This window comes from Pongo abelii, chromosome X (genome assembly GCF_028885655.2).
Source record: "Pongo abelii isolate AG06213 chromosome X, NHGRI_mPonAbe1-v2.0_pri, whole genome shotgun sequence".
Lineage (NCBI taxonomy): Eukaryota > Metazoa > Chordata > Mammalia > Primates > Hominidae > Pongo > Pongo abelii.
The window spans coordinates 1135736-1159610 of record NC_072008.2 but is presented as its reverse complement, the minus strand read 5'-3'; the positions used below and the strand labels follow the sequence as shown (position 1 = coordinate 1159610).

General features: G+C 51.8%; 1 protein-coding gene across 1 annotated transcript in view; it reads right to left on the bottom strand.

Annotated features, from left to right (window-relative positions):
• Positions 1–23333, bottom strand: part of IL3RA (interleukin 3 receptor subunit alpha) — a 31845-nt gene extending 8512 nt beyond the window's left edge. Inside the window, exons 1-7 of the mRNA XM_063721295.1 lie at positions 23236–23333; positions 18572–18690; positions 17384–17498; positions 13956–14088; positions 13684–13868; positions 8656–8771; positions 5820–5846 (exon numbers count right to left, since the gene is read on the bottom strand). Coding sequence (XP_063577365.1) covers positions 5820–5846; positions 8656–8771; positions 13684–13868; positions 13956–14088; positions 17384–17498; positions 18572–18690; positions 23236–23299 — 759 coding nt within the window. The 5' untranslated portion in view covers positions 23300–23333. The remainder of the gene's footprint in view (positions 1–5819; positions 5847–8655; positions 8772–13683; positions 13869–13955; positions 14089–17383; positions 17499–18571; positions 18691–23235) is intronic.
• Between the last annotated feature and the right edge of the window lie 542 nt (positions 23334–23875).

Below are 23875 nucleotides of genomic sequence, written 5' to 3'. Positions count from 1 at the left end.
CAGCCAAATTTTTTTTTAAATGAGTCGACATGGTGGCAAACGCCTGTGGTTTCAGGTACTCGGACGCTGAGGCAGGAGGATCCCTTGAGCCCAGGAGGTGGGTGACAGAGTGAGAGCCTGTCTGAAATTAAAAACCAAAAAAAAAAGTAGAAGAAAAGACCATTCATATTTGACGGGTACAAAAGAATGAGGCTGCATTGTGATTCCCCAAAATTCATGTGTTACAGTCGTAGCCCCCAGCACCTTACAGTGGGGTCTTATGATGAAATAGCTCTTCATGGCAGATGTCATTAAGATGTAGATTGAGATGATGTCATTTTGGATCAGGGTGGACCCTAAATGCAATGACCAATATCCTTAAAAGCAGAGGAGACATGGCCGGGTGTGGGGGCTCACGCCTGTAATCCCAGCACTTTGGGAGGCTGAGGCGGGCACATCACCTGAGGTCGGGAGTTCGAGGTCAGCCTGACCAACAAGGTGAAATCCCGTCTTTACTAAAAATGCAAAAATTAGCTGGGTGTGGTGGCAGGCGCTTGTAATCCCAGCTGCTCGGGAGGCTGAGGCAGGAGAGTCGCTTGAACCCAGGAGGCGGAGGTTGCAGTGAGCTGAGATTGCACCACTGCACTCCAGCCTGGGTGACGGAGCAAGACTCCATCTCAAAAAATAAATAAATAAATAAATAAATAAATAAGAAGAGGAGACACAGATGCAGAGGAGAAGGCCATGTGGAGACGGAGGCAGAGAGTGGAGTGATATGGCCACAAGCCCAGGGACCCCAGAGTCCCCAGGAGCTGGGAGAGGCAGTAAGGATCCTCATTAGTCCGTGAAAATGGAGTAATACAGGAGGACAGACAGAGATACAAACAGACAGGGAGAGACAGAGAGAGAGACAGAGATACAAAGAGACACAGAGAGGGGAGACAGAGATGGAAAGAGAAAAACAGAGACAGAGAGAAAAACAGAAACGGAGACAGAGAGAGTGGGTGATGGACAGAGACAGACAGAAACAGGGAGAGACAGAGACAGACAGAGATACAAAGAGACAGAGAGAGGGGAGACAGAGAGAAAAAAAAACAGAGAAAAACAGAAACAGAGACATAGAGAGAGACAGAGATAGAAACGGAGAGACAGAGAGAGACAGATACAAAGAGACAGAGAGAGGAAAAGAGAAAAACAGAGACAGAGAAAAACAGAAACAGAGAGACATAGAGAGACAAAGAGACAGAGAGAGTGGGTGATGTAGTTTGGCTGTGTCCCCACCCAAATCTCATCTTGAATTGTAGCCCTTATAACTCATATGTGTTGTTAGAGGGACTGGGTAGGACATAACTGAATCATGGGGGCAGCTTCCCACCCCACTGTTCTCGGGGTAGTGAATAAGTCTCACGAGATCTGATGGTTTAATAAGGGAAACCTTTCTCTCGGCTCTCATTTTTTTTTGTTTTTTCCTCGAGACAGAGTCTCGCTGTGTCGCCCAGGCTGGGGTGCAATGGCGTGATCTCAGCTCGCTGCAACCTCCGCCTCCCGGGTTCAAGCGATTCTCCTGCCTCAGCCTCCCGAGTAGCTGAGATTACAGGCGCCCGCCACCACCACGTCTGGGTAATTTTTTGTATTTTTAGTAGAGCTGGGTTCCACCATGTGGGCCAGGCTGGTCTTGAACTCCTGACCTCGTGGTCCGCCCACCTCGTCCTCCCAAGGTGCTGTGATTACAGGTGTGAGCCATCGCGCCCGGCGGCTCTCTCATTCTGTGTTGCCCGCTGACGTGTAAGACATGCCTTTGCTCCTCCTTCACCTTCTGCCGTGATCGTGAGGCCTCCCCAGGCACGTGGAACTGTGAGTCCAGGAACCCCCTTTTGTTTATAAATTACCCGGTCTTGGGTACGTGTTTATCAGCAGAGTGACAATGGACTAATGCACGGGGACAGACAGAGGCAGAGAAAGAAAGAGACAACAGAGAAATAATGGGAGAAAGGGAGAGACGTAGAGACACAGAGACAGAGAGGGGAAGGGAGAGAGAGAGAGGGGAAGGGAGAGAGAGAGGGGGGAAGGGAGAGAGAGAGAGGGGAAGGGAGAGAGAGGGGAAGGGAGAGAGAGGGGGGAAGGGAGAGAGAGAGAGGGGAAGGGAGAGAGGGGGAGGGAGAGAGAGAGAGGGGAAGGGAGAGAGAGAGAGGGGAAGGGAGAGAGGGGGAGGGAGAGAGAGAGAGGGGAAGGGAGAGAGAGAGAGGGGAAGGGAGAGAGAGAGGGGAAGGGAGAGAGAGAGAGGGGAAGGGAGAGAGGGGGAGGGAGAGAGAGAGAGGGGAAGGGAGAGAGAGAGAGGGGAAGGGAGAGAGAGAGAGGGGAAGGGAGAGAGAGAGGGGAAGGGAGAGAGAGAGAGGGGAAGGGAGAGAGAGAGGGGAAGGGAGAGAGAGAGAGGGGAAGGGAGAGAGAGAGGGGAAGGGAGAGAGAGAGGGGAAGGGAGAGACAGAGGGGGGGAAGGGAGAGAGAGAGAGCGGAAGGGAGAGAGAGAGAGGGGAAGGGAGAGAGAGAGAGGGGAAGGGAGAGAGAGAGAGGGGAAGGGAGAGAGAGAGAGGGGAAGGGAGAGAGAGACGGGAAGGGAGAGAGAGAGAGAGAGGAAGGGAGAGAGAGAGAGGGGAAGGGAGAGAGAGAGAGGGGAAGGGAGAGAGAGAGAGAGAGGAAGGGAGAGAGAGAGAGGGGAAGGGAGAGAGAGGGGGAAGGGAGAGAGAGAGGGGAAGGGAGAGAGAGAGAGGGGAAGGGAGAGAGAGACAGGGGAAGGGAGAGAGAGAGGGGAAGGGAGAGAGAGAGAGGGGAAGGGAGAGAGAGAGAGGGGAAGGGAGAGAGAGAGAGGGGAAGGGAGAGAGAGAGGGGAAGGGAGAGAGAGAGAGGGGAAGGGAGAGAGAGAGAGGGGAAGGGAGAGAGAGAGAGGGGAAGGGAGAGAGAGAGAGGGGAAGGGAGAGAGAGAGAGAGAGGAAGGGAGAGAGAGAGAGGGGAAGGGAGAGAGAGGGGGAAGGGAGAGAGAGAGGGGAAGGGAGAGAGAGAGAGGGGAAGGGAGAGAGAGACAGGGGAAGGGAGAGAGAGAGGGGAAGGGAGAGAGAGAGAGGGGAAGGGAGAGAGAGAGAGGGGAAGGGAGAGAGAGAGAGGGGAAGGGAGAGAGAGACAGGGGAAGGGAGAGAGAGACAGGGGAAGGGAGAGAGAGAGAGAGAGGAAGGGAGAGAGAGAGAGGGGAAGGGAGAGAGAGAGAGGGGAAGGGAGAGAGAGAGGGGAAGGGAGAGAGAGGGGAAGGGAGAGAGAGAGAGGGGAAGGGAGAGAGAGAGAGGGGAAGGGAGAGAGAGAGAGGGGAAGGGAGAGAGAGAGGGGAAGGGAGAGAGAGAGAGGGGAAGGGAGAGAGAGAGAGGGGAAGGGAGAGAGAGAGGGGAAGGGAGAGAGAGAGAGGGGAAGGGAGAGAGAGAGAGGGGAAGGGAGAGAGAGGGGGAAGGGAGAGAGAGAGGGGAAGGGAGAGAGAGAGAGGGGAAGGGAGAGAGAGACAGGGGAAGGGAGAGAGAGAGGGGAAGGGAGAGAGAGAGGGGAAGGGAGAGAGAGAGAGGGGAAGGGAGAGAGAGAGAGGGGAAGGGAGAGAGAGAGAGGGGAAGGGAGAGAGAGAGAGGGGAAGGGAGAGAGAGAGAGGGGAAGGGAGAGAGAGAGAGGGGAAGGGAGAGAGAGAGAGGGGAAGGGAGAGAGAGAGGGGAAGGGAGAGAGAGAGAGGGGAAGGGAGAGAGAGAGAGGGGAAGGGAGAGAGAGAGAGAGAGGAAGGGAGAGAGAGAGAGGGGAAGGGAGAGAGAGAGAGGGGAAGGGAGAGAGAGAGAGGGGAAGGGAGAGAGAGAGAGGGGAAGAGAGAGAGAGACAGTGAGAGGAGGAGATAGAGACAGGGAGAGGAGGAGATAGAGACAGGGAGAGGGCTAGAAAGATAAAAAGAGGGGCCAGGCATGGTGGCTCACCCCTGTAATTCCAGCACTTTGAGAGGCTGAGGCAGGTGGATCGCCTGAGGTCAGGAGTTCGAGACCAGCCTGGCCCACATAGTGAAACCCTGTCTCTACTAAAAATACAAAAAAAAAAAAAATAGTTAGCTGGGCATGGTGGCGAGTGCCTGTAATCCCAGCTACTTGGGAGGCTGAGGGAGTAGATTCGCTTGAACCTGGGAGGCGGAGATTGCAGTGAGCCAAGATCGTGCCATTGCACTCCAGCCTCGGCAACAAGAGAGCGAAACTGTTTCAAAACGAAAGATGAAGAGAGGGAAGGAGAAAGGGAGACAGATGCAGAGATACAGACAGAGAGACTGGGAGAGGGGGAGATACAGACGAGAGAGACAGATAGAGGGAGAATGAAAGAGGGAGAGACAGAGACACAGATGAGGACAGTGAGAGATAGAGGCAGAGAGAGAAAGAGAAAGAGAGGGAGAAAGGGAGAGAGATACAGAGACAGACATGGAGAGAGAGATGGGGAGATGGGGAGCTAGAGACAGGGAGAGAGAGAGAAAGATGGAGGGAGGGAGAAAGGGAGAGAGATACAGAGACAGACATGGAGAAACAGACAGGGACGGTGGGAGATAGAAACCAGGAGACAGAGAAAGATGGAGGGAGGGAGAAAGGGAGAGAGATACAGAGACAGACATGGAGAAACAGACGGGGACGGTGGGAGATAGAAACCAGGAGACAGAGAAAGATGGAGGGAGGGAGAAAGGGAGAGAGATACAGAGACAGACATGGAGAAACAGACGGGGACGGTGGGAGATAGAAACCAGGAGACAGAGAAAGATGGAGGGAGGGAGAAAGGGAGAGAGATGCAGAGACAGACAGACAGGAGGGGGGAGATAGAGACAAGGAGAGAAAGAAAGATGGAGGGAGAATGAGAGAGGGAGGGACAGAGACACAGAGACACAGAGAGAGAGATAGGGACGGGGAGATACGGACTGGGAGAGAGAGATGGAGGAAGAAAGGGAGGAAGATACAGAGACAGATACAGACAGGGAGGGGGGAGATAGAGACAAGGAGAGAAAGAAAGATAAAGAGAGAGAGGGAGAATGAGAGACGGAGGGAGAATGAGAGAGGGAGGGACAGAGACACAGAGAGAGACGGCAACGGGGAGATAGAGACAGGGAGAGAGCCAGAAAGATACCGGGAGGGAGAAAGGGAGGGAGATTCAGAGAGGGGGAGAGAGATAGAGACGAGAGAGAGAAAGAGAAAGAGAGGGAGGGAGAAAGGGAGAGAGATTCAGAGACACAGAGAGAGAGATACGGGGAAAGAGATGGAGAGAGAGAGACGGGACAGAGAATGCCGTGGTCCGGCTGTCTGTTCCTGCAGATCCCAGGCGGGGGCTGGTGGAGGGTCCTCTGTGTGGGATGCTTGTCTGAGGCCTGGGCCACCTGTCTGAATGCTTGTCTCTGCTGGGTAGAGCTATGGTTTGGTAGCTTGTTCCTGCTGGACTGGGGCTGCCTGGCCCAGGGTAAGGAATTTGGGGCAAATAGGTGGACCTCGTTTGGACAGCACCTGGCCAGCCATGGCATCTGGCTCTCACACCTTGGGAGGTGTCATCCCTGACTCTTCCTTTTCCCATCCCTCAATTTGGGGATGGGAAATATCCCAGTTTTGCAAGATCGCAGTAAGGGTGACACTCAGAGTCTGTCCAATGAAAGTCACTGAACAGTGAATAATAATAATAATATTTATTATTAATAATATTTGCATTATTTTATTAATAAGAGTTAATATTTTTATGATTTTATTAATAATAATAAAACTCACCCTTTGCAATGTCAAGTACAGCGGCTGGGGGTAGGGAACACTCACCTGTTCTGTGATTACAGGCTGCATTCTCTGCAAGACAAAAGTAAACAAACTTTTGAGTGTCTGGACCATCCCTGACAGCCTCCTCCCAAACTCAAATTTCTCCCTCTAGAAAAACCAGCAAAACAGTGGGGGCTCTGGAAAGGCCTTCAGGCAGCAGTGGGGGCAAAATAATGAGCTTGGGGTAAATAGCACCTGACCAAAAGGTTTGTTTGTTTATTTATTTATGACATGGAGTCTCGCTCTGTCACCCAGGCTGGAGTGCAGTGGCGTGATCTCGGCTCACTGCGACCTCTGCCTCCCGGATTCAAGCGATTCTCTTGCCTCAGCCTCCCGAGTAGCTGGAACTACAGGTGCCGCCACCACGCACGGCTAATTTTTTGTATTTTTAGTGGAAACAAAGTTTCACCATGTTGGCCAGGATGGTCTTTTTTTTTTTTTTTTTTTTTTTCAGACGGAGTCTTGCTCTTTTGCCCAGGCTGGAGTGCAGTGGCGTGATCTCGGCTCACTGCAAGCTCCACCCCCCGGGTTCATGCCATTCTCCTGCCTCAGCCTCCCGAGTAGCTGGGACTACAGGCGCCCGCCACCACGCCCGGCTAATTTTTTGTATTTTTAGTAGAGACGGGGTTTCACTGTGTTAACCAGGATGGTCTCGATCTCCTGACCTTGTGATCCACCCGCCTTGGCCTCCCAAAGTGCTGGGATGACAGGCGTGAGCCACTGCGCCCGGCCGCCAGGATGGTCTTGATCTCTTGACCTCATGATCTGCCTGCCTCGGCCTCCCAAAGTGCTGGGATGACAGGCATGAGCCACCACACCCGGCCCAAAAGGTTTCTTATGGGCCACTGTGGCAAGACCTTGGTGGGAGGGGGCTTCGTGAGGCCTGTGGACAAACAAGACCCACTGTACTCCCAGACTGCTTCCAGATGCACCCAGGGGTAGCCACAGACAGCCTATGCCCAGCCGTCGAACTAGGGGGGGTGCAACACCAGACTAGCTATGACTCTGCCTCTGGCTGCAGCTATGCCTGCTCCCTCAAATCAGTGAAAGAAAGAAAGAAGTCTGTGCTGTATTTCTTTTTTTTTATCTTGAGAAAGAGTCTCACTCTGTCACTCAGGCTGGAGTGCAGTGGTGCGATCTCGGCTCACTGCAAGCTCCGCCTCCCGGGTTCATGCCATTCTCCTGCCTCAGCCTCCCGAGTAGCTGGGACTACAGGTGCCGCCACCACGCCCGGCTAATTTTTTTTGTGTTTTTAGTAGAGACGGGGTTTCACCTTGTTAGCCAGGATGGTCTCGATCTCCCGAGCTCGTGATCCACCCGCATCGGCCTCCCAAAGTGCTGGGATTACAGGCATGAGCCACCAGGCCCAGCCATTTATTTTCTTAAAAAAAAAAAAAAAACCCAAACAGATTGGCTAAAAAATACTTGGTAATATAAAAGAAATTAATAGACCTAACGTTTTTGAGCAGATTTAGACTTACAGAAGAAATAATTAGTATTTGAGCATAAATAATAAATATATGGCTGGGCACGGTGCCTCACGCCTGTAATCCCAGCACTTTGGGAGGCTAAGGCGGATGGATCACGAGGTCAGGAGTGATCCTGACCAGCCGGGCCAAGATGGTGAAACCCTGTCTCTACTAAAAATACAAAAAAATTAGCCAGGCATGGTGGCAGGTGCCTGTAGTCCCAGCTACTCAGGAGGCTGAAGCCGAGAATTGCTTGAACCCGAGAGGCGGAGGTTACAGTGAGCTGAGATCGTGCCACTGCACCCCAGCCTGGGCGACAGAGCAAGACTCCATCTCAAAAATATAAAATAAAATAAAATAATATAAAATAAAATAATATAAAATAAAAAATATAAAATAAAATAAAATAAATAAAATAATAAAATAAAATAAAATAAAATAAAAAATAAAATATAAAAACTAAATATAGCACATGGGCTGGGCCCAGAGGCTCACACCTGTCATCCCAGCACTTTGGGAGGCCGAGGCGGGTGGATCACCTGAGGTCAGGAGTTTGAGACCAGCCTGGCCAACATGGTGAAACCCTGTTCCTACTAAAAATACAAAAAATTAGCTGGGCATGCTGGTGGGTGCCCGTAATCCCAGCTACTCGGGAGGCTGAGGCGGGAGAATCACTTGAACCTGGGAGGCAGAGGTTGCAGTGAGCCAAGATTTAAGCCACTGCACTCCAGCCTGGGTTACAGAGCCAGAGTGGCTCAATAAATAAATAAATATTTATGTTCAACTAATCCAACGAACTGTGGATCAGAAATATTTGGGAAGCTTGCACTGAATCTGTAGATCACTACAAAAGAAAAAAGAAAGTTCAAGAAGAAATAAAAATAACCACATAACAATAGAAATAACAAAAATAAAAAACAACAGACCGCATACAGTCTCAAACTTTTTTTTTTTTTTATGAGACGGAATCTCGCTCTGCCACCCAGGCTGGAGTGCAGTGGTGCGATCTCGGCTCACTGCAACCTCCACCTCCTGGATTCAAGTTATTCTCCTGCCTCAGCCTCCACAGTGGCTGGAACTACAAGAGTGTGCCACCATGCCCAGCTAATTTTTTTTCATATTTTTAGTAGAGACGCGGTTTCACCGCGTTAGCCAGGATGGTCTCGATCTGTGGCCTCCCAAAGTGCTGGGATTACAGGCGTGAGACACCGCACCCGGCCTTTTTCTTTTTTTTTTTTTTTTTAAATGATCCGTGCCTTCTGTGGTGTTATCACAGGAGATTTTTGCCCGTTCCAAGGCCCCAGAGTGTGACTTACCAAAAATAAGGGATGTTCACGGGGGGTACGGGGGCGGGGGGTGTGAAAATTTACCTTTTGTATCTGAAGCTCATAGCGAAATTTGCGATTGAAATGACTTCTCATTTTCCAGTGCATGAAGGAATGTGTCTTATTACACTTTGCAGTCATGTTGGGTGGAGTTAATATCTCTAGCAATGAGAAAAACACTTTTAGGAGTACAAGAAATCAATTCTTTTTCTTTTTTTCTTTTTTTTTTTTTTCTGGAGATACTTCAAATTACTTCTCCTATGCATTTGGAGGGGGGAGAGAAAAACACCAGAAAGGAAGAGGGAACAAAGAAACTCCACAGGCAGAGACACAGGACTGAGCTGTGCTGGGGGCACTGGGAGGAGTGAGCCTTGGCGTTGCACCCTCGGAGCCCCACTGTCCTGGGAGCAGCCTTCAGAACCACCCTTTTGCTCCCTGCAGTACCAGGAGCAGCCTTCAGAACCACCCTTTTGTTCACCAAAGTACCAGGGGCAGCCTTCAGAACCACCCTTTTCCTCCCTGAAGTACCAGGAGCAGCCTTCAGAACCACCCTTTTGCTCCCTGCAGTACCAGGAGCAGCCTTCAGAACCACCCTTTTGTTCACCAAAGTACCAGGGGCAGCCTTCAGAACCACCCTTTTGTTCACTGAAGTACCAGGGGCAGCCTTCAGAACCACCCTTTTCCTCCCTGCAGTACCAGGAGCAGCCTTCAGAACCACCCTTTTGTTCACCGAAGCACCAGGGGCAGCCTTCAGAACCACCCTTTTGCTCCCTGAAGTACCAGGGCAGCCTTCAGAACCACCCTTTTGCTCCCTGCAGTACCAGGAGCAGCCTTCAGAACCACCCTTTTGTTCACCAAAGTACCAGGGGCAGCCTTCAGAACCACCCTTTTGCTCCCTGCAGTACCAGGAGCAGCCTTCAGAACCACCCTTTTGCTCCCTGAAGTACCAGGGCAGCCTTCAGAACCACCCTTTTGCTCCCTGAAGTACCAGGGCAGCCTTCAGAACCACCCTTTTGCTCCCTGCAGTACCAGGAGCAGCCTTCAGAACCACCCTTTTGTTCACCAAAGTACCAGGGGCAGCCTTCAGAACCACCCTTTTGCTCCCTGCAGTACCAGGAGCAGCCTTCAGAACCACCCTTTTGCTCCCTGAAGTACCAGGGCAGCCTTCAGAACCACCCTTTTGCTCCCTGCAGTACCAGGAGCAGCCTTCAGAACCACCCTTTTGTTCACCAAAGTACCAGGGGCAGCCTTCGGAACCACCCTTTTGCTCCCTGAAGTACCAGGGCAGCCTTCAGAACCACCCTTTTGTTCCCTGAAGTACCAGGGGCAGCTTTCAGAACCACCCTTTTGCTCCCTGCAGTACCAGGAGCAGCCTTCAGAACCACCCTTTTGTTCACCAAAGTACCAGGGCAGCCTTCAGAACCACCCTTTTGCTCCCTGAAGTACCAGGAGCAGCCTTCAGAACCACCCTTTTGTTCCCTGAAGTACCAGGGGCAGCTTTCAGAACCACCCTTTTGCTCCCTGCAGCACCAGGAGCAGCCTTCAGAACCACCGTTTTGTTCACCAAAGTACCAGGGCAGCCTTCAGAACCACCCTTTTGTTCACCGAAGTATCAGGCATTCAGCTTTTCCGAGGACTGGCAGCTGCACGTCTTTGTCCCTGCCCCCTGCGTCTCTCGGCTCAGCCCCGCTGGGCAGCCTGCCCCACTCCCCACCCCTGCCCAGGGCGAACCCCTACTTCCCAAGCCCCTGTGCCCGCCTGCGGCGCACTGGAGCCTTGGAGGCCCTCTCTGCATCATTCAGGATGGGTCCCTGGAGTCTGGAGACTCCCACACTTTGACTTGTGCACATCCTCCTGGAGCTTCCACTTCCTGGCCCCTGCCTGGCTGCTCACCTCCCCCACCTCAGCCCCCCAGGGGATGTCCCGCCTCTCCCAGTGGCCCAAGACATCCTCCTCTTCCCAGGAACCCCAGGAACTTCCACATCCTCAGGTGTGACCCGACTACCAGCCCAGCCCTGTGTCTCCGGCTGTCTGTCTGGGTCTCCCCTGGGCCCCTGGAAGGAAGTCCAGCCCTGGCCCCCTCCTCCTTCTCCCCCTCCTGCTGGTCTTTCTCCCCTCCCCTCCCCTCCTCCCCTCCGCTCCTACTGTTCCTCTCCCTCCTTTTTCTACCCCTCCACCCTCCTCCCCCTCCTTTTCCTCCCTCTCCTCCTCCTCCTTTTTCCTCCCCCTCCTGCTCCCCTTCCTCCATCCTCTCCCCTCCTTCTCCCTCCTCTCTTTCCTCCTCCCCCTCCACCCTCCTCCTCCTCCCCCTCCACCCTCCTCCTCCTCCTTTTCCTCCCTCTCCTCCTCCTCCTCCTCCTCCTCCTCCTCTTTCTCCTCCTCTCCTCTTGCTCCTTCTTCCTTCTGCTCCTCCTCCTTTTTCCTCCCCCTCCTGCTCACCTTCCTCCATCCTCTTCCCTCCTCCTCCCTCCTCTCTTTCCTCCTCCCCCTCCACCCTCCACCCTCCTCCTCCTCCTTTTCCTCCCTCTCCTCCTCCTCCTCCTCCTCTTTCTCCTCCTCTTCTCTTGCTCCTTCTTCCTTCTGCTCCTCCTCCTTTTTCCTCCCCTTCCTGCTCCCCTTCCTCCATCCTCTCCCCTCCTTCTCCCTCCTCCCTCCGCCTCTCCCCTCCTCCTCCCTCCTCCTCCCTCCTCCTCTCTCCCCTCCTCCCCCTCCACCCGCCTCCCTGTCCTCCTCTTTCTCCTCCTCCTCCCCCCTTCTCCCTCCCTACCTCATCACCCTTTGACCCCACCTTCTCTTCCTCCCCCTCCTCCTCTCCATTCTCCTCCCTGTCTCCTTCTCCCTCTTCCTCTTCTTTCTCCTCCACCCTCTCCTCTTCCTCCTTTCTTCCTCTTCTTTCTTCTCCTCCTCCTCCTCCCCTCCCCATCTCCACCTCCTCCCCCTCCTCTTTCTCTGTTTTCTTCTCTTCCTCCCCTCCCCATCTCCACCTCCTCCCCCTCCTCTTTCTCCATTTTCTCTTCCTCCTCCCCTCCCCATCTCCACCTCCTCCTCTTCCTCTTTCTCCATTTTCTCTTCCTCCTCTTCCTCTTTCTCCATTTTCTCTTCCTCCTCCTCCTCCCCTCCCCATCTCCACCTCCTCCTCTTCCTCTTTCTCCATTTTCTCTTCCTCCTCTTCCTCTTTCTCCATTTTCTCTTCCTCCTCCTCCTCTCCTCCCCATCTCCACCTCCTCCCCCGCCTTTTTCTCCGTTTTCTTCTCTTCCTCCTCTTCCTTCCCTCCCCATCTCCACCTCCTCCCCCTCCTTTTCCTCTGTTTCTTCTTTTCCTCCTTCTCCTTCTCCTCCCCCTGCTCATGCTCTTCCTCTCCTCCCTTCTCTTCTCCTTGTCCTTCTCCTCCTCTTCCTCATTTCCCCCTCCTCTTCTGAAGCATCCGAGCACCCTGCCCGAGGGGTCAGGGCACGTCAGCTCTGGGCATATTGACATTCTCACCACCGAGTTCCCCGGAGCTCGGGTATCATGGACTGAAAGTGTGTGTCCTTCTGTCCCAAATTCCTACGTTGAAGCTCTAACCCCTGGTTGGACGGTGTTAGAAGGTGGGGCCTTTCGGAGGTGACTGGGGTGGGCTGAAGTTATGAGGGTGGACCCCCATGATGGGGGGGTCCCATGACCCATGATGGAATCCATGATGGGGGTCCTATGACCCATAATGAAACCCATGATGGGGGATCCCATGACTCATGATGGAACCCATGATGGGGGGGTGTCCCATGACCCATGATGGAACCCATGATGGGGGGGGTCCCATGACCCATGATGGGACCTATGATGGGGGATCCTATGACCCATGATGGAACCAATGATGAGGGATCCCATGTGGAACCCATGATGGGGTCCCATGACTCATGATGGAACCCATGATAGGGGGTCCTATGACCCATGATGGGACTCATGATAGGGGGTCCCATGACCCATGATGGAATCCATGATGGGGGGGGTCCCATGACTCATGGTGGAACCCATGATGGGGGGGTCCCACGACCCATGATGGAACCCATGATAGGGGGTCCTATGACCCATGATGGGACTCATGATAGGGGGTCCCATGACCCATGATGGAACCCATGATGAGGGATCCCATGACTCACAATGGAACCCATGATGGGGGATCCCATGACTCACGATGGAACCCATGATGGGGAATCCCATGACTCATGGCGGAACCCATGATGGGGGGATCCCATGACCCATGGCGGAACCCATGATGCGGGGATCCCATGACCCATGATGGAACTCATGATGGGGGGTCCCATGACCCATGACGGAACCCATAATGGGGGATTCTATGACCCATGATGGGGGTTCCCATGACCCTTGATGGAATCCATGATGGGGGATCCCATGACTCATGGTGGAACCCATGATGGGGGGGGTCCCATGACCCATGATGGAATCCATGATGGGGGGTCTCATGACCCATGATGGGACCTATGATGAGGGATCCCATGACTCATGGTGGAACCCATGATGGGGGGGTCCCATGACCCATGGTGGAACCCATGATAGGGGGTCCTATGACCCATGATGGGACCCATGATAGGGGGTCCTATGACCCATGATGGGACCCATGATAGGGGGTCCTATGACCCATGATGAAACCCACGATGGGGGTTCCCATGACCCATGATGGGACCCATGATGGGAGATCCTATGACCCATGATGAAACCCACAATGGGGGTTCCCATGACCCATGATGGGACCCATGATGAGGGATCCTATGACCCATGATGGGACCCATGATGGTGTTAGTGCCCTTCTAACAAGAGACCCCAGAACTTCATCTCTGTCTCTCTCTCCACCACATGAAGACACAGTGAGAAGATGACCCTCTCTCCAAGCCAGGAAGAGACCTCCCGAGGAGCCCAGCCAGCCAGCACCCTGACCTCCAACGTCCAGCCTCTGGAAATGTGAGAGGCCAACGTCTGTGTTGGGAGCCACGTGGTCCCGTGGGATCTGGCGTGATGCTAAAGCCGTGGTATCACAGAGCTGAGGGTGGGAGGGAGTGTCCTGGGCTACTCACCAATCTGTGAAAAGACGACAAACTTATCTGTGCAGGGGATACTGAAGGCTGCGCTCCTGCCCCTCACCAGGATGTGGGAACTTTGAGAACCGCTGGAGAGTCGAGAGATGTCATCGAAACGACACCCGATACGTGTTCCCCGAGCATCCGTTTTGTAGTGAAGACACTCGTACTGTTGACGCCTGCTGCGGTAAGCGGTAAGGTTGGGGTATGACCCCATGCCGATGGCACCCGCATCAGGGACAGCCCGGCCTGCCCAAGGGCACACCTACTTGGCAATGTTCAAGTACAGGTCGTACTGGACATCAGCGGGGGCCGCTGGGCCTACTGCCCAGCTGCAGCTCAAGAAATCCACATCGTGAATCCAGCAGGTCAGATTCTCCGCACCTGCCCGAGGCTTCCCACCTGGGTTCACAAACATGAAAGAAAACTTGAATCGGGGCTGGGTGCAGTGGCTCACGCCTGTCACCCCAGCATTTTGGGAGGCCGAGGCGGGTGGATCACCTGAGGTCAGGAGTTCGAAACCCCTGTCTCTAATAAAACCCCGTCAGGAGTTGGAAACCTCGTCTCTACTAAAAATACAAAAATTAGCCATGTGTGGTGGCACGCGCATGTAATCCCAGCACCTTGGGAGGCTGAGGCGGTGGATCACCTGAGGTCCAGAGTTCGAGACCGGCCTGGCCAACATGGTGAAACCCCGTCTCTACTAAAAATACAAAAAATTAGCCGGGCGTGATGTCGGGCCCCTGTAATCGCAGCTACTAGGGAGACTGAGGCAGGAGAATTTATCGAGCCTGGGAGGCAGAGGTTGCATGGAGCCGAGATTGCGCCGCTGCACTCCAGCCTGAACAACAGAGTGAGAGTTTGTCTCAAAAAAAAAAAAACAAACAAAAAAAACAAAGCCGGGCACGTTGGCTCACGCCTGTAATCCCAGCACTTTGGGAGGCCAAGGCAGGTGGATCACCTGAGGTCAGGAGTTCGAGACCAGCCTGGCCAACATGGAGAAACCCCGTCTCTACTAAAAATATAAAAAATTAGCCAGGTGTGATGTCAGGCTGCTGTAATCCCAGCTACTAGGGAGGCTGAGGCAGGAGAATTTCTTGAACCCGGGAGGCAGAGGTTGCATGGAGCCGAGATCACACCACTGCACTCCAGCCTGGGCAACAGAGTGAGACTTCGTCTCAAAAAGAAAAAAACTCTAATTGCTTTTTAGAGTGCCTTTTGTATTTTGAGACCATAGTGGATACACAAGCCATTGTAAAAAATAATAATAATACAGAGAGATCCTGCATATTCTTTTATTTATTTATTCATTTATTCATTTTTACACAGAGTCTCGCTCCGTCGCCCAGGCTGGAGGGCAGTGGCGCAATCTCGGCTCACTGCAACCTCCGCCTCCCAGGTTCAAGCGATTCTCCTGCCTCAGCCTCTCAAGTATCTGGGACAACAGGCGCCCGCTACCACACCCAGCTAATTTTTGTATTTTTAATAGAGGTGGGGTTTCACCATGTTGCCCAGACTGGTCTCGAACTCCTGAACTCAAGTGATCCACCCGCCTCAGCCTCCCAAACTGCTGGGATTACAGATGTTTTTCTTTCACTCTGTGTGTGTGTGTGTGTGTGTGTGTGTAGGACAGAATTTCACTCTTGTTGCCCAGGCTGGAGTGCAATGGCTCACCACAACCTGCACCTCCCGGGTTCAAGTGATTCTCCTGCCTCAGCCTCCAGAGTAGCTGGGATTACAGGCATGTACCACCACACCCGGCTAATTTTTGTGTTTTTAGTACAGATGGGGTTTTACCATGTTGGCCAGGCTGGTCTTGAACTCCTGACCTCAGGTGGTCCACGGGCCTCCGTCTCCCAAATTGCTGGGATGACACAGGCGTAAGCCACCGTGCCTGGCCAATCAAGATTTTTTTCTTTCACGGTTTTTTGTTTGTTTGTTTGTTTTTTGTTTTTTGAGACAAGGTCTTGGTCGGTCGCCCAGGCTGGAGTGCAGTGGTGAGATCTCAGCTCACTGCTGCCTCGATCTCCTGGGCCCAAGTGATCCTCCAACCTCAGCCTGCTGAGTAGCTGAGATTACAGGCAAGTACCCTAGTTTCACTCTTGTTGGCCAGGCTGGAGTGCAGTGGCATGATCTCGGCTCACTGCAACCTCCGCCTCCCGGGTTCAAGCGATTCTCCTGCCTCAGCCTCTTGAGTAGCTGGGATTACAGGCGCCCGCCACCACGCCCGGCTAATTTTTGTATTTTTAGTAGAGACGGGGTTTCACCATATTGGTCAGGCCGGTCTCGAACTCCCAACCAGGTGATCCACCTGCCTTGGCCTCCCAAAGTGCTGGGATTATAGGCATGAGCCACGGTGCCCAGCCTCCCCAAGGAGCACTTTTACAGCCAGACCCACCTCTCTCAGCTCTCGCTCCTGCTTATATCCCTGCAAACCAGGAGACTGTTTTCTGTTTGTAAAATTTTGCCATTTCAAGACAGTTGTATAAATGAAATCACTCTGTGTGTCACGCTCTGGAGTGGTCTTTTTTTTTCTAACACAGCATAACTCCCTGGAAATCCATTAAACTTAAAAATAATTAACTTGAGGCCGGGCACAGTGGCTCCCGCCTGTCATCCCAGCACTTTGGGAGGCTGAGCCGGGTGGATCACAAGGTCAGGAGTTCGAGACCAACATGGTGAAACCACATCTCTAGTAAAAATACACAAATTAGCTGGGCATGGTGGCGGGTGCCTGTAATCCCAGCTACTCGGGAGGCTGAGGCAGGAGAATTGCTTGAACCCGGGAGCCGGAGGTTGCGGTAAACCGAGATCATGCCACTGCACTCCAGCCTGGGGGACAGAGTGAGATTCTGTCTAAAAAAAAAAAAAAAGTGTTTAAAAAATTAGGTGGGCATATGGTGGCACATGGCTGTAGTCCAACCTACATAGGAGGCGGAGGCAGAAGGATTGTTTGAGCTCAGGAGGTCAAGCCTGCAGTAAGCTGTGATTGCACCACTGCACTCCAGCCTGGGCAACAGAGCAAGACCCTGTCTGGAAAGAAAGAAAAGAAAGAAAAGAAAAGAAAAGACAAGAAAAGAAAAGAAAAGAGAGAAAGTGAGAAAGGAGAGAGAGAGAGGGAGGGAGGGAGGGAGGGAGGAAGAAAGGAAGAAAGGGAGAAAGAAAGGAAGGATGGAGGGAAGGAAAGAAAAGAAGAAGGGAAAGAAGGAAGGAAGGAGAGAAGGAGAGAAGGGAGTGAGGCAGGGAGGGAAGGAAAGAAAAGAAAAAAAGGAAGAAGGAAGGAAGGAGAGAGAAAGAAAGGGAGGAGGGAGGGTGGGAAGAAGGGAGGAAAAGAAGGAAAAGAGAAGGAGGGAAAGAAGGAAGCATTGAAGAAAAGAGAAGGAAAGAAGGGAGAGAGGGAAAGAGAAAGAAAGAGATGGAGGGGAAGAAAGAAAGAGAAAGAAAGGGAGGGAGGGAAAGAGAAGGGAAGAAGAGAGAAAGAAAAAGAGAAACAAAGGTAGGGAAAGAGAAAGAAAGAGAAAGAGAAAAGAAAGAAAAGAGAGAGAAGAGAGAAAGAAAGAGAAAGAGAAAGAAAGAGAAAGAAAGAAAAAGAGAAAAAAGGAGGGCGGGAAGTAGAGAGGGAGGGAGAGAGGGAAGGAGAGAGGGAGAGAGGGAGGGAATAGAGAGAGAATAAACAAACAATGAACATTGTTCTCACTGTTCTCAGGGAAGAGGATCCACGTGGAGAACGGTGGGTTGGCCACTCGGACGGTGTAGTTGGTCACTTCACATAAGGAAATTGCTCCGAACTGGCAATAGCTATTGTTCATTGCCTAAGAGAGACATAGGAATACGATGGCTGCTGAGACACCATGCTTAATTTGATGCTAATGATGATCAGATTTTTATTTGAGGCAGAGTCTCGCTCTTGTCGCCCAGGCTGGGGTGCAGTGGCACGATCTTGGCTCAGTGCAACCTCTGCCTCCCAGATTCAAGTGATTCTCCTGCCTCAGCCTCCAGAGTAGCTGGGATTACAGGCGCCTGCCACCACGCCCGGCTAATTTTTATATTTTTAGTAGAGACGGGGTTTCACCATGTTGCCCAGACTGGTCTCGAACTCCTGGCCCCAGGTGATCCATCTGCCTCAGCCTCTCAAAGTGCTGGGATTACGGGTGTGAGCCACTGTGCCCGGCTAATTTTCGTATTTTTAGTAGAGACGGGGTTTCACCATGTTGGCCAGGCTGGTCTTGAACTCCTGACCGCGTGATCCACCTGCCTCAGCCTCCCAAAGTGCTGGGATTACAGGTGTGAACCACCGCGCCCAGTGTGGGGTTTGGTTTCCCACTATTCATAGCTTAGCCTCATTTCACTTTCATATCCACCCTGTCCAGTGCGTGCCATCTTAGATATCCCGCGGATGGGGAACCAGACCCTCCAAAGTCACTTCAAATCCCACAGCTGACTTTGGGGCAGAAACCAGGTAGTCATGACACCAGCGATGGAAGCACTATTGGTTCTGAGATTCCTGCAGAAGACGGAAACGTCTTGTTTGTCAACAATAGAGAGTCTAGGCTGGGCGCGGTGGCTCACGCCTGTAATCCCAGCACTTTGGGAGGCCGAGGCGGGCGGATCACGAGGTCAGGAGATCGAGACCATCCTGGCTAACACGGTGAAACCCCGTCTCTACTAAAAATACAAAAAATTAGCCGCGCGTCGTGGCGGACACCTGTAGTCCCAGCTACTCGGGAGGCTGAGGCAGGAGAATGGTGTGAACCCGGAAGGCGGAGCTTGCAGTGAGCCCAGATCGTGCCACCGCACTCCAGCCTGGTTGACAGAGCAAGACACCGTCTCAAAAAATAATAAATAAATAAAATAAAAATAAAAAACAATAGAGAGTATGATTTACCTGCATAGAATAGTCGGCGTCTTTGACACACTCAATATCGGTCACATTTCTGTTAAGGTCCCAGGCCAACTGCTGAGCCTTTGCTTTCATCCTTAGGTTCGTGATTGGTGGGTTTGGATCTGAAATGGTGACAGGTTGGAGTTAGAAGAGATACAGAAGAATCTTAAAACAGCACTGTAAGGGGTATGGTTTTTGTTGCCCGTGGAGTTAGCCAATACCTTTGGGAGGTAGAGTTCTTTTATTTTATTTTTTTAAATTTTTTATTTTTTTGAGATGGAGTCTTGCTCTGTTGCCCAGGCTGGAGTGCAGTGGTGCAATCTCGGCTCACTGCAACCTCCACCTCCCGGGTTCAAGTGATTCTCCTGTCTCAGCCTCCCGAGTAGCTGGGATTACAGGAGCCCGTCACCACGCCTGGCTAATTTCTGTATTTTTAGTAGAGATGGGGTTTCACCATGTTGGCCAGGATGGTCTCGATCTCCTGACCTCGTGATCCATCTGCCTCAGCCTCCCAAAGTGCTGGGATTACAGGAGCCCGTCACCACGCCTGGCTAATTTCTGTATTTTTAGTAGAGATGGGGTTTCACCATGTTGACCAGGATGGTCTCGATCTCCTGACCTCGTGATCCATCTGCCTCAGCCTCCCAAAGTGCTGGGATTACAAGCATGAGTCACCACGCCCAGCTGATACGCAACAATCTTAAAACAGCATTGTAATGGGTATTTTTGTTTGTTTGTTTGTTTTGAGATGGAGTCTCACTCTGTCGCCCAGGCTGGAGTGCAGTGGCGCGATCTCGGCTCACTACAACCTCCACCTCCCAGGTTCAAGCAATTATCCTGTGTCAGCCTCCCGAGTACCTGGGATGACAGGTGCCCGCCACCACACTCAGCTAATCTTTGTATTTTTACTAGAGATGGGGTTTCACCATGTTGGCCAGGCTGGTCTCAAACTCCTGACCTCACATGATCTGCCTGCCTCAGCCTCCCAAAGTGCTGGGATGACAGGCGTGAGCTACTGAGCCTGGCTGGGAAGTGGAGTTCTATGTAGACAGGAGACTTCTGTGAGCTGGTAGAAGTCACAAAGCGAACGGGAGTGGTGGCTGATGCCTGTAATCCGAGCACTTTGGGAGGCCAAGGCGGGCGGATCACGAGGTCAAGCAATCGAGACCATCCTGGCTAACACAGTGAAACCCCATCTCTACTAAAAATACAAAAATTAGCCGGGCGTGGTGGCAGGCGCCTGTAGTCCCAGCTACTCGGGAGGCTGAGGCAGGAGAATCACCTGAACCCAGTTGGGGAGGTTGCAGTGAGCCAAGGTTGCACCACTGCACTCCAGCCTGTGCGACCGAGTGAGACTCTGTCTCAAAAAAACACAAAAAGGCATAAGTCAATAATGCCATATTGATCTAATCAGCCTTCCCTATAAGGGTGATTTTATGACATTCCCAAAGGTGTGGGATGTGGGGAGAGAGGGGAAACTCAACCAAACAGACCAATTATGCTGTTCTTGTGGTGTAAAGTATACCTTTTATAACCAGGTGTGTCATACGTGTTATTTTCAAGAACCGAGAACAAATTGTGGTTTAGGAATGTCACAGAAAGGCCGGGTGCGGTGGCTCATGCCTGTAATCCCAGCACTTTGGGAGGCCGACGGGGACAGATCACTTAAAAGTCAGGAGTTCGAGACCAGCCTGGCCAACATGGACAAACCCCATCTCTGCAAAAATACAAAACTCAACCAGGCATGGTGGCGGGCACCTGTAATCCCAGCTACTCGGGAGGCTGAGGCAGAAGAATCACTTAAACCCTGGATGTAGACGTTGTAGTGAGCTGAGATCACGCCACTGCACTCCTGCCTGGGTGTCAGAGCAAGACTCTGTCTCAAATTAAAAAAAAAAAAAAGAAATTTCACACAAAGTCTCCTATATAGACTGTGATTTTTGAAATGGCAGGTTGCAAATTGCAAAAGAATGTATTTTTCTTTTCTTTTTTTTGAGACGGAGTTTCGCTCCTGTTGCCCAGGCTGGAGTGCAATGGTGCAATCTTGGCTCACTGCAATCTCCGCCTCCCAGGTTCAAGCAATTCTCCTGCCTCAGCCTCCTGAGTAGCTGGGATTATAGGCATGCGCCACCACACACAGCTACTTTTGTATTTTTAGTAGAGACGAGGTTTCGCCCTGTTGGTCAGGCTGGTCTCAAACTCCTGACCTCAGGTGATCCACCCACCTCAACCTCCCAAAGTGCTGGGGTTACAGGCGTGAGCCACCGTGCCAGGCCAAGCATGTATTTTTCAATATGAGGCATGATTATTATACTGTGGGATCCATTTTCTTACCTAGCTCCCAAACTGAGCAATTCTGGTATTGATGGAAAATCAGAGTACGTACATTCCAATACACATTGTCAGAGTAGAAGAAGGTCTCTTTAGGCCGGGAACGGTGGCTCACACCTGTAATCCCAGAACTTTGGGAGGCCGAGGCAGGCAGATCACGAGGTCAGGAGTTTGAGACCAGCCTGGCCAACGTGGTGAAACCCCATCTCTACTAAAAATACAAAAATTAGCCGGGCGTGGTGGCGCAGGTCTGTAATCCCAGCTAATCAGGAGGCTGAGGCAGGAGAATGGCATGAACCCGGGAGGTGGAGGTTGCAGTGAGCCGAGATCGTGCCATTGCACTCCAGCCTGGGCGACAAGAGCAAGACTCCATCTCCAAAAAAAAAAAAAAAAAAGAAAGAAAAAGAAAAAGAAGGTCTCTCTTAGCCATCACAGGGCTCAAGATATTTCATAAATGACCTGTACAAAGATGTTAAAGGCAATATTCTTTTTTTTTTTTTTTTTTGAGATGGAGTCTCACTCTGTCACCCAGGCTGGAGTGCAGTGGCGCAGTCTCGGCTCACGGCAACCTCTGCCACCCGGGTTCAAGCGATTCTCCTGCCTCACCCTCCTGAGTACCTAAGATTACAGGTGCCTGCCACCACGTCTGGCTAATTTTTTGTATTTTTAGTAGAGATGGGGTTTCGCCATTATGGCCAAACTTGTTTTGAACTCCTGACCTCAAGTGATCCACCCGCCTCAGCCTCCCAAAGTGCTGGGATGACAGACGTGAGCCGTCACCCCCGGCCAGTAAAAGGCAATATTCTATCACATTTTGCTGGTCACCCAAAGCTAGAAACATACATCAGCTATTTCTCCGGGGTTTATCTCTGATCAGCCACTTAGAAAACTTGAGGAAATGACTTTATAAACTGTAAGGATCTTGAGTGGTTATCAAGGTCAACAACCTTGGTTTGATAAGCAGGAGCAAAGCATAAGAATATCTAGACTTCTGGCATTATTTTCTCCTAACTTAGAAGGATAATTTATCCCTTAAACTCTCTGGGAAAAAAATTCTTATAAGAAATTCATTCATTCATTCATTCATTCATCCATTCATTTTGAGATGGAGTCTCACTCTGTCACCCAGGCTGGAGTGCAATGGTGCGATCTCAGCTCACTGCAACCTCCGCCTCCTGGGTTGAAGCGACTCTCCTGCCTCAGCCTCCCAAGTAGCTGGAATTACAGGCACCCACCACCACGCCCAGCTGATTTTTGTATTTTTAGTAGAGATGGGGTTTCACCGTGTTGGCCAGGCTGGTCTCGAACTCCTGACCTTGTGAGCATCTGCCTGCCTTCGCCTCCCAAAGGGTTGGGATGACACAGTTGGGCACAGTGGCTCACACCTGTAATCCCAGCACTTTGGGAGGCCGAGGAAGGCAGATCACCTGAGGTCAGGAGTTCGAGACCAGCCTGGTTAACATGGTGAAACCCCATCTCTACTAAAAACAGAAAAATTAGCTGGGCGTGGTGGCAGACACCTGTAATCCCAGGTGCTTGGGAGGCTGAGACAGAATCAGTTGAACCCAGGAGGTGAGCCATGGTCAGGCTATTACACTCCAGCCTGGGCGACAAGAATGAAACTCTGTGTCAAAAAAAAAAAAAAAAAAAAAAGAAGTTAAAGAATGAAAAGCAAATTAAAGTTAAAAGAAATTCAAGGTAAAGTGAAACCCTGCAGTAATAGACAGTAAAAACCAATGAAAAAAAGGCTGGGCGCTCTGGCTCACGCCTGAAATCCCAGAACTTTGGGAGGCCAAGGCAGACGGATCACTTGTGGTCAGGAGTTCGAGACCAGCCTGACCGACATAGTGAAATCCCGTCTCTATCAAAAATACAGAAATTAGCCAGGCATGGTGGCGCGCAACTGTAATCTCAGCTACTTGGGAGGCTGAGGCAGGAGAATCGCTTGAATCCGGGAGGCAGAAGTTGCAGTGAGCCGAGATCACACTATTGCACTCCAGCCTGGGCAAGAGAGTAAGACCCTGTCTCCAAAATAAAAAAAAAAAAAAAAGAAAAAGAAAATGAAAAGGTAAGATAAACAATGACGCAAACTGAAAATTGTTACTGGTGCTGTTGATCGCAGCGGCTGAGTTTCATCAAAACACCTCACACGGCGTCTGTGTCACGATCAGGTCCCTGCCCGTGAGGCCGTACTACCGTTTTGCAAGATGCTGCATTACAGGGAACTTGGTGACGGGTACAGGGATGTCCCTGAGTCATCGGCACGCTGACGTTGTGTGTCTGTCCCGCCTCCCCGCCACCCAGATGGCACGTGGATTTTTTTCTCCAGCTCTTACCCTCCTTCGTTTGCAGGAGACAGAGCATGGCGCTCAGGAGCAGCGTGAGCCAAAGGAGGAGCATTGGGAACGCAGCTCTGGAACGCAGGACAGAGGTGCCTGCTGGAGGAGAGACGAGAGTCAGGCAGCGGGGACTGGCTGTGAAACTGGGTTGCGGGTAATGAAGGATGCTTGCCCCTTCCGGAGCCTGGTGCTCACAGCAGAAGGAGCTGCTTCTGGAGGGAAAGCGGTGGTGAGTGTGCATATGTGTGTGTGCAAATGCGCCTTTGCACACGTCATGCACGTCGGAGTGTGCCTGTACATGTGTGCATTGTGTGCACGAATATCCATGTGTGTATACATGTGTCTATGTGTGTGTGTGCTTGCACATGTGTGTACATTTTTGTGCCCGTATCTGTGTGCACACATATGTGTTTGTGGGTTTTCTTGTGTGTGTGACGGAGTCTCGCCCTTGTTGTCCAGACTGGAGTGCAGTGGCACGATCTCGGCTCATTGCAACCTCTGCCTCCTGGGTTCAAGCGGCTCTCCTGCCTCAGCCTCCTGAGTAGCTGGGATTACAGGCACACACCACCACGCCCGGCTAATTTTTGTATTATTTATTTATTTATTTTGAGACAGAGTTTTGCTCTTGTTGCCCAGG